Source organism: Entelurus aequoreus, linkage group LG06 (genome assembly GCF_033978785.1).
Source record: "Entelurus aequoreus isolate RoL-2023_Sb linkage group LG06, RoL_Eaeq_v1.1, whole genome shotgun sequence".
Classification (NCBI taxonomy): domain Eukaryota; kingdom Metazoa; phylum Chordata; class Actinopteri; order Syngnathiformes; family Syngnathidae; genus Entelurus; species Entelurus aequoreus.
In genome coordinates this window covers 70,707,799-70,717,279 of record NC_084736.1, presented here as the reverse complement: position 1 = coordinate 70,717,279, position 9,481 = coordinate 70,707,799, and the positions used below count along the sequence as shown (strand labels likewise).

The following is a 9,481-nucleotide window of genomic DNA, read 5'->3' as shown; positions in this document are numbered from 1 at the left end:
TCCAAATGCAAACGGTGCTTTTATTTGAATGAAAGACACATTTTGTCCAGTTGCATGTACCACAATTGCATACAAATTACACGGATGTATGCTCCATGGATGCAAGGAAGCTTCATTTACAAGGGAACAAGTCTTATCTCAAAGAGGCGACTTAATGGCATACTTGATGAGATTTTATGCAAAGTTATTATATTTTTCTTGATGTTTTTTTTAAAAATTTTTTTACATATCCCGCCTTGACTTACTGCCCACTTGTCATGCACACACATTATGTGTAACATATGTGTTATGTATGCCCAGTTCATGGTACAAACCCTGCATTCGGGCAAAAGGCAGGGTACACTAGACAAGTCGCCACCTCATCACATGGCCAAAAGACAACATTCACACTCACATTCATACACTAGGGCAGGTGTCGGCAACCCAACATGTTGAAAGAGCCATATTGGACCAAAAATACAAAAAACAAATCTGTCTGGAGCCACAAAAGTCAAAAGCCTTATGTAAGTGTTATAATGAGGGCAACACAGTAAGTAAGTAAGTGTCTCAGAGGGTTAGATAACTCCTGGAAATGACTGGCTTAAAACTGCCAAGGGTATAGATGTGTGTGTCCAAGTTAAAAGAAAGGATGGGCTGTCTTTTTCTAATGGATTTATTACAACCTTTGCAAGCTGGGTAACGTTTGCTGTGGTCTGGAACAACATGGTAATGTTTGCAGTGGTCTGGAACAACATGGCACACAATCAAAAATGCAGCCAATACTACATACAGATAGTGTATCATGAGACATGCACATATAAATTAAATACACAGAGAACATAAGTAAAGGAAATTAAAGGAACTCAAATATACCTACAAACAAGGCATAAGGATATGCAATATGTACACACAGCTAGCCTAAATAGCATGTTAGTGTGGATTATTAGCACTCCACACAATGTCAATAACATCAACAAAGCTCACCTTTCTGCATTCACGCACAGCATAAAATGTTTTGTGGACAAAATGAGACAAGGAGTGGCATAAAACACGTCGTTCTGTGGCAGCGTTGGAGAAAGTTGTACATGTAAACAAACTACGGTGAGTTCAAGGACCGCCAAAATTAGTAGGGCAAAATGGCGCTGGCCAAATACTGTCATCAGTGAAGCACAAACATATTAAACAGTGGGCTTTCTAACAATTAGGAAGGTTTGTGTCATGTCTGTTCTCCTACAGAAACATTATTAAAACAACAAATATAATTTCCCCCCATATTTTTCCATTTTTGAAAAAGCTCCAGGGAGCCACTAGCGTGGTGCAAAAGAGCCACGGGTTGCTGACTCCAATTAGTGTTGCCGATCAACATATCCCTAGTTGCATGTCTTATATACAGTACATTTACACATTATAGGGCTGTCATATTCAACTGGTGGCCTGCGGGCCACATCCGGTCCGCCAAATAGGCTCAATAAAACCATTCAAACTCGTGTGGTTCATGTTCTATTTGCAGTACTCCCACCACACCGCAGGGGGCAACAGTCAGTCAAATATGTTACAATTAGGCAGCAGTGGGGTGAGTACAAAAGACCACTCAAAAATGGCACTATTGACCCTGAAAAAAAACTAAATAAATTGCGAAAATTTGACTTTTAACAGCAATTGGACAATAAAGTATGAATGATCTGCTCGAGTCATTTTCTGTCGGACATTTTAAGTGGCTGACACACCGTTCCAGACCAGCAACAACGGTAGGGATCCATTCGTGTAAGCTTCATCACAAAACTTGGTCAACTCTTTGTAAGTAGATATTGTGCATTAAGATATTTAGTTGGTTTTGTATTAAAATTGCTGACTTTGTGATGTCTTCAGTTTTTGTGGTCGTGGTATTTTAGTTCTTTAACTCTGGCGAGCAAAGCTCCTTTAATACATATAGTGCTAAATTTGACCATTAGAGGGCAATAATGCTACATCTTAGGTTTATTTGTGTTGAGCCACATTCATCCATCCATCCATTTTCTACCACTTGTCCCTTTTGTGTTTTTTTACATATGTATATATATATGTATATATATATATATATATATATATATATATATATATATATATATATATATATATATTTACATATATATATATTATTTACGTAAAATACACAATGGCAATACACAATTATTTTGTGTTTGTTTTCACTTTTACAAGACTGAATTAATGAAGTGTGACAAAAGAAAACTGAGGAAGATAAATAATTCAAAAGAAGGAACATCAATCCTCAACTAGACTTCTGGAGCTTCTGTTTCTTTCTTTATGCTGTTAACTAGCTGCACACGCTGGAAATGAGTAGCGAGGGCAGAAAAATTTAATTTTTTGACAGTGCAGTGTGAAAGCCGATGTGTTTACTTTGCAATTAAGCAAACGCAGTCTCAAAATAAAATAACCTGCGGAGGCACTTTCTGACGAAACATCCACCTTTCAATGTCCGGCTTTTGAAACTTTGGCCCTCTTCAATATGTAGTTGAATAGCCCTGTTCTAGCGTCTTCAAAGTGTGCATGTTTTTTTAACATAAAATTTGGACTGTTGTTTAGGTTAGAACGGGTGCCAAACGTATGGCTTGCAGGCAGCTTCAGGCCCGTGAAAAGGTTTAATCCGGCCCGCAAGATCAGTTTGCTAGATATAAAAATGAGCTGCATTTTTTAAAATTAAATAAACTGTTGTCCTGAATGTGTCCAATAGATGTCGCACATGACAATCTTAAAAGATGACGTGTCCGCTGACTTTGAGTGCCTTCTGGATTGGCTGCCGCTACTCCAATCAGCGCAGGTGCAAGCAATTAGCTGCTCAAGTTGTAGCTGGCAGGAGTATCGACGCACAGTAGCTTCTTTCATTGTAAATTATCCACTCAACGGATAAACTAACAAAACGTAAGATGCAAAGGCTTAAGTCAACTTGACTATCATCTTTGTAGTTTAAGTTCCTTGCAGTGCTTGCAATTGGTTAAATGCACGATGCGCACCCTGTGTATGTTTCTACATTTGTAAGGTTTGTTCTATTTTATTTTATTCTTAAATCTACCATGTTCACATTTGTTAAGTTTGTAGTTATGTTACAATAATTCTGGCTATTGTCATTTTGATATTTGTTTTGTTTATATTATATTTGTAATTTATGAATGATGATACATGAATGTGTTGTGGCAGTTGCGGATTTCACCAATGGAGGTTTGAGGAAACACTCGGTTGCTTTTACAAACATTTTAATGGTGAACTGCCCGACATGAGAATCCTAAACGGGATATGCTTAAAGCACAGGTGTCTAACTCAAGGCCTGGGGGCCAGATGTGGCCCGCCACTTCATTTTATTTGACCCTCGAAAGCCTGTAAATAATATGTATCAAAAAGTACTGTAACTTTTCTTACTAAATGTATTCTTTCTTTCTATTTTGGGAGAAAAAAATATATGTACTCCATGTAATCGCAAATTATGTTAACTTAAATATTGTCTAATTATGCAAAAATATATCATCAAACATTCAAACCATTTTTTAAATAGAAATAAATACGAATAAAAATGATTTCAAAGCAAGTTATCCATCAAAGTGTGCAATGTAAAAGTAGCAATAGATTTCATGGTAAAATTGTGAAATTTACTGTGGTTTTTACAGCATTTTTCTCTAAATGAAAAAAAAGTACTTTTTTTTACTGTAATAAACTGTGGTCGGTGCCGTTTTGGCATTTACAGTAATACACTGAAAAATCTACAGTTGATTTGCGGTTTAAAAAAAACTGACAGCTCAGGTGCCAAAATGTTACTGTAAAATTGCAGTTTTTTTAATTTACAGTAAAAAAAAACAAATGTAAATTTTACTGTAAAATTATTGCAAATTAGCTGCTTTTTTTTATTACCATAAAAACAGCAGTATTGTTTTTCCATTTACAGTAATATACACTAAATTTTGAGGTGAAATGATTGCAACTTACCATTTTTTTTTTTACATTTTATTTTTTTTTTAAATTACAAAAAAAATGCATTAAAAAATTGTGTAATAATAGTATTCACTGCGACGTGGCCCTCAGTGAAAATGACTCACACTTCTGGCTTAAAGTTTAACGGCTTTGTAAAAACGCCGACACAAAAGCCTTAACTTCAGTGTGAAGTGAAGTGAATTATATTTATATAGCGCTTTTCTCTAGTGACTCAAAGCGCTTTTACATCGTGAAACCCAATATCTAAGTTACATTTAAACCAGTGTGTCTTTCCCAAGGACACAACGGCAGTGACTAGGATGGTGGAAGTGGGGATCGAACCTGGAACCCTCAAGTTGCTGGCACGGCCACTCTACCAACCAAGCTATACCGCCCCACCCCCTTCATTGTGTTCTTCATGGTGTTTTTGAAACTGCACCAACTTTTTCCTCAGAATTTTCAACTAACATGAAGTGTTTTGCCAAGAGGGTTATTTATTGTACACAATGTACATTTTCAGAATGTACTTGTTCCATTTTTGGCCAAAGTAGGACAAAGAAAACAATCTGAAGTTGTCTTTATTTTTAAGTTTTAAAGGCCTACTGAAATGATTTTTTAAAATTTAAACGGGATAGCAGATCCATTCTATGTGTCATACTTGATCATTTCGCGATATTGCCATATTTTTGCTGAAACGATTTAGTATAGATTAAAAAAAAGCCTTGCCTATACCGGAAGTAGCGTGACGTCACCGGAGGAAGGACTCCTCACACTTTCCCATTGTTTACAATGCAGCGAGAGAAAGCGACGATTACCCCATTAATTTGAGCAAGGATGAAAGATTCGTGGATGAGGAACGTGAGAGTGAAGGACTAGAGTGCAGTGCAGGACGTATCTTTTTTTTCCGCTCTGACCGTAACTTAGGTACAAGGGTTCATTGGATTCCACACTTTCTCCTTTTTCTATTGTGGATCACGGATTTGTATTTTAAACCACCTCGGATACTATATCCTCTTGAAAATGAGAGTCGAGAACGCGAAATGGACATTCACAGTGACTTTTATCTCCACGACAATACATCGGCGAAGCTCTTTAGCTACTGAGCTAACGTGATAGCATCGGGCTCAAATGCAGATAGAAACCAAATAAATAAATCCCTGACTGGCAGGATAGACAGATGATCAACAATACTATTAAACCATGGACATGTAAATACACGGTTAATAATTCCCAGCTTGGCGAAGCTTAACAATGCTGTTGCTAACGACGCCATTGAAGCTAACTTAGCAACGGGACCTCACAGAGCTATGATGAAAACATTAGCGCTCCACCTACGCCAGCCAGCCCTCATCTGCTCATCAACACCCGTGCTCACCTGCGTTCCAGCGATCGACGGAAGGACGAAGGACTTCACCCGATCATCCGTGCGGTCGGCGGCTAGCGTCGGATAGCGCGTCTGCTATCCAAGTCAAAGTCCTCCTGGTTGTGTTGCTACAGCCAGTCGCTAATACACCGATCCCACCTACAACTTTCTTCTTTGCAGTCTTCATTGTTCATTAAACAAATTGCAAAAGATTCACCAACACAGATGTCCAGAATACTGTGGAATTTTGAGATGAAAACAGAGCTTTTTTGTATTGGATTCAATGGGGTACCAATACTTCCGTTTCAACGATTGACGTCACGCGCATACGTCATCATACATAGACGTTTTCAACCGGAAGTTTAGCGGGAAATTTAAAATTGCACTTTATAAGTTAACCCGGCCGTATTGGCATGTGTTGCAATGTTAAGATTTCATCATTGATATATAAACTATCAGACTGCGTGGTCGGTAGTAGTGGGTTTCAGTAGGCCTTTAAGGCCATGATTTATCCAGTCCGGCCCAGGTGGCAATAGATTTTCCTCCATGCGGCCCCTGAGCTAAAATGTTGACAGCCCTGGGTTATGTTTACTATACAAACTATTCTGTTTGCCAACTGCGTTGAAGAACCAATACATTTCCTAAATCGAGGTTCCACTGTAATTCAACGCCCACTGTGATCCTCCTTCAAGCGTGATTACAAACCACATGTGCGCGCTAAGAGTCCTTCACAGCACCACGCTGGCGGTGGCGCCGTTGTTGGCGGCGACGCCAACACGACGGCGGAGCGCGATCTTTTTGCGAAGCTCGGCGCGGAAGCGGTCGTGGAGCCAGGCGTACAGGAAGGGGTTGCAGCAGGACGAGCTCATGGCGCACAGGTGACACAGCAGCTGGATGAGCAGGAAGTAGCGCTTATCAATAAGGTCGATGTCAATGTCACGCAGCACGTTAAACACGCTGATGGGCATCCAGCAGATGCCGAAAGCGGCCACCACCAGGCTCACCAGGCGGAAGGTCTTGCGTTTGCGCACGCGCTGCGCCTCGGCCTGGCTCTGGGTGTGGTAGCCTGGCACCACGCAGTTCCTCAGTTTGACAGATATGCAAAGGTAGGAGATGCAGAGCGCGGACAGAGGCAGCACGTAGGTGATGAAGAGCGTGCTGTACGCGTACGCCAGACGCTCGCTCTCCTGGCCCATCCAGAACTCCTCGCAGATGGTGAAGCCCTCGTTTTGGAACTCCACGTGGTAGGTGTGAGCCACTGCTGGAGCCACCAGGGCGCAGGACAGCAGCCAGATGGCGGACAGCAGGTAGGTGCATGCCAGGATGGAGATGCGCTTTTTCAGCGGATGCACTGTGGCGTAGTACCTGTTGGAAAGAGGAGAGGCCTTGATCAACAAGGTACTTTCTTAAATAAAGCATCTCACTGACGGGTGAAATAAACATTACAGGGAGACAGAACGGGATCGCTGACGGGTCTGCCAACTTCTGGCACCCCTTAGACCAGGGGTACGGAACCTATGGCTCTCGAGCCAGATGTGACTCTTTCGATGACTGCATCTGGCTCTCAGATAAATCTTAGCTGACATTGCTTAACACGATAAGTAATGAATAATTCCGCCGGTAATCACAGTGTTAAAAATACATTTTGAAAAGACAAAATATTCTCATGCATTTTAATTCATCCATCCGTTTTCTACCGCACCTGTTCAAGAAGTCGCATTAATGGTAAGAAGTATTTTATTTATTATTGGTTAGCTTCAGAATTATGTTAAAGTTCAAAGTTAAAGTACCATGGATGGTCACACACACACTAGGTGTGGTGAAATTGTCCTCTGCATTTGACCCATCCCCTTGTTCCATCCCCTGGGAGGTGAGGGGAGCAGTGAGCAGCAGTGGTAGCCACGCTCAACAATATTATTAAAAAGAATAAGAGACTTATTATACTCTAAAAATGTTGGTCTTACTTAAAAATGCATGCATTTAGTTGTATTCAGTGTTAGAAAATATGATATGGCTCTCCCGGAAATACATTTTTAAATATTTGACTTTCATGGCTCTCTCAGTCAAAAAGGTTCCCAACCCCTGCCTTACACAAAAGGTGAGAAACAGGTAAACGCTGTCATGTTGGCATTTTTTTTCCATAACTTGAGTTGATTTATTTTGGAAAACCTTGTTACATTGTTTAATGCACCCAGCGGGGTATCACAACAAAATTAGGCATAATAATGTGTTAATTCCACGACTTTATATATCGGTATCGGTTGATATTGGAATCGGTAATTAAGAGTTGGACAATATCGGAATATCGGATATCGGCAAAAAAGCCATTATCGGACATCTCTAATTAGAATTCATTCTTCGTTGTTTGTTACCAGAAAACTTCCCCCATCAGGTGGACCAGGCGAACAACTGTCAATCGAGTGAGTCACTTTGATATCGATCATGGTACAGGCAGCTCGCTATGCGTGTTAGTACAACTACAGTACATACGCTATCTGGCTAGCTCAGCCGTGTACAAACAAAACATGAAATGTGGGCTAATACTTTACAGATACTGTAATATGTTTGTTCATGTTTTTCAGTCAGTACAGATTGGTGTCGTATCGCAGTGTTGTCCATTACAAACTGAAACGTTTTTCGTGTTGTTGTAGAAGCTAGCTTATTTCTTACCATAGTTAGCTTTTATGGCTAATACCAAAGCACGCCGATGTGTTACTACGATAGAAAATTAGTTCCTCAGTGTTCGCTACTACAATAACATTCGCTACAGCTTGGTTATTATACCTGTAATGTTTGTCTGCTCTTGAATGGGATTGTGCTGAAAATTTTAATTTCGCCTCTGGGATAATAAAGTATTTCTGATTCTGATTCTGATACGGGTTACGGAACGTAAATGAAGTATTGTTGTCATTTTTGTAATCCATTTTTAAAATGATTTAGAGCAGTGGTTCTTAACCTTATTGGAGGTACCGAACCCCACCAGTTTCATATGCGCATTCACCGAACCCTTCTTTAGTGAAAAATTAAATGTTGTTTTTTAAAAAATTCAAAACAAAGTTATATGTTTTTGGTAACACTATAGCATGGGGAACATATTCTAAGTAACAAAGACTTAATTTTGAGTTATTTGGTTAGGGTTAGGGTTAGGGTTAGAGGGTTAGGGTTATAATAAGGCCATGCCGAATAAGGCATTAATAAGTAGTTAATAATGACTAGTTAAGAGCCAATATGTTACTAATTTGCATGTTAATAAGCAACGAACTAATGGTGAATATGTTCCCCATACTAAAGTGTTACCATGTTATATTACTGGTGCACAAAATGAACCGTGCATGAACATCACCTTGTTCAAAGAACAAAACCAACACAGTGCATAAACTCACAACAAATTACACACCTGCAAATCAGTGTGACTTCTGCTGTTGCCGTATCCGTAATACGCCGATAGGAAGAAGTTTTTATTTACACGATGAGTCGGCAGTGTCTTGACCTCCGCCGAACCCCTGAGCCCGACTCACCGAACCCCTAGGGTTCCATCAAACAGAGGTTAAGAACCATTGATTTTTGAGGTAGAATTGATTGCTCCCATTAGCTGCATTGTTAGCCACCTAGAACGAGCCAATTTTACTTGGTAGAACGCAAAAAAACCCAAGAACATTTCGTCTACTTGTCCCTCATAATGATTGTGAACGGCAGGCTAAATTCCAAAGAAGGGCAGTTCCCCTTTAACTGTAATCTGAATACGGAAGTGAGGCTCCACCTTCCAGCAGAGAAGCAGGCATTTGCTCACAAAGCTTACGGAAAAAATAGTCTTGTCTTGTCAGGAGAACAACTTCTCATGGATTTGGAACTGATATGGCCACAATGTACCCTTTCTTTGTCCATTTCTGCTCGCTATTTTCCTCTTGTGGCTCATCTGTAATTAGTGAACACAGCCACATTTTACCACGCTACATTACGGCCCGAGGGTCAAAAAGGACACTAGGGATGATGTTCGAAACCGATTCTCCCGGTTGTTCGATAAGAAAAGAACCGATTCCATGGACTTGAATCCCATTTTGAGAACCGGTTCCCGTTATCGAGGCCACTATAGTAAAGAAAAAGAGTTGGTTCTTATTTCGAATCCCTGGGAACGAATCCCAAATGGGCAATGTTATGCCCATTTGATTGTAGACTCTT

General features: G+C 40.1%; 1 protein-coding gene across 1 annotated transcript in view; it reads right to left on the bottom strand.

Annotated features, from left to right (window-relative positions):
- Window positions 1-5,418: 5,418 nt before the first annotated feature.
- The window catches only part of prlhr2a (prolactin releasing hormone receptor 2a), a 5,920-nt gene continuing 1,857 nt past the window's right edge, over window positions 5,419-9,481 (bottom strand). The window contains exon 2 of the mRNA XM_062049641.1: window positions 5,419-6,667. Coding sequence (XP_061905625.1) covers window positions 6,031-6,667 — 637 coding nt within the window. The 3' untranslated portion in view covers window positions 5,419-6,030. The remainder of the gene's footprint in view (window positions 6,668-9,481) is intronic.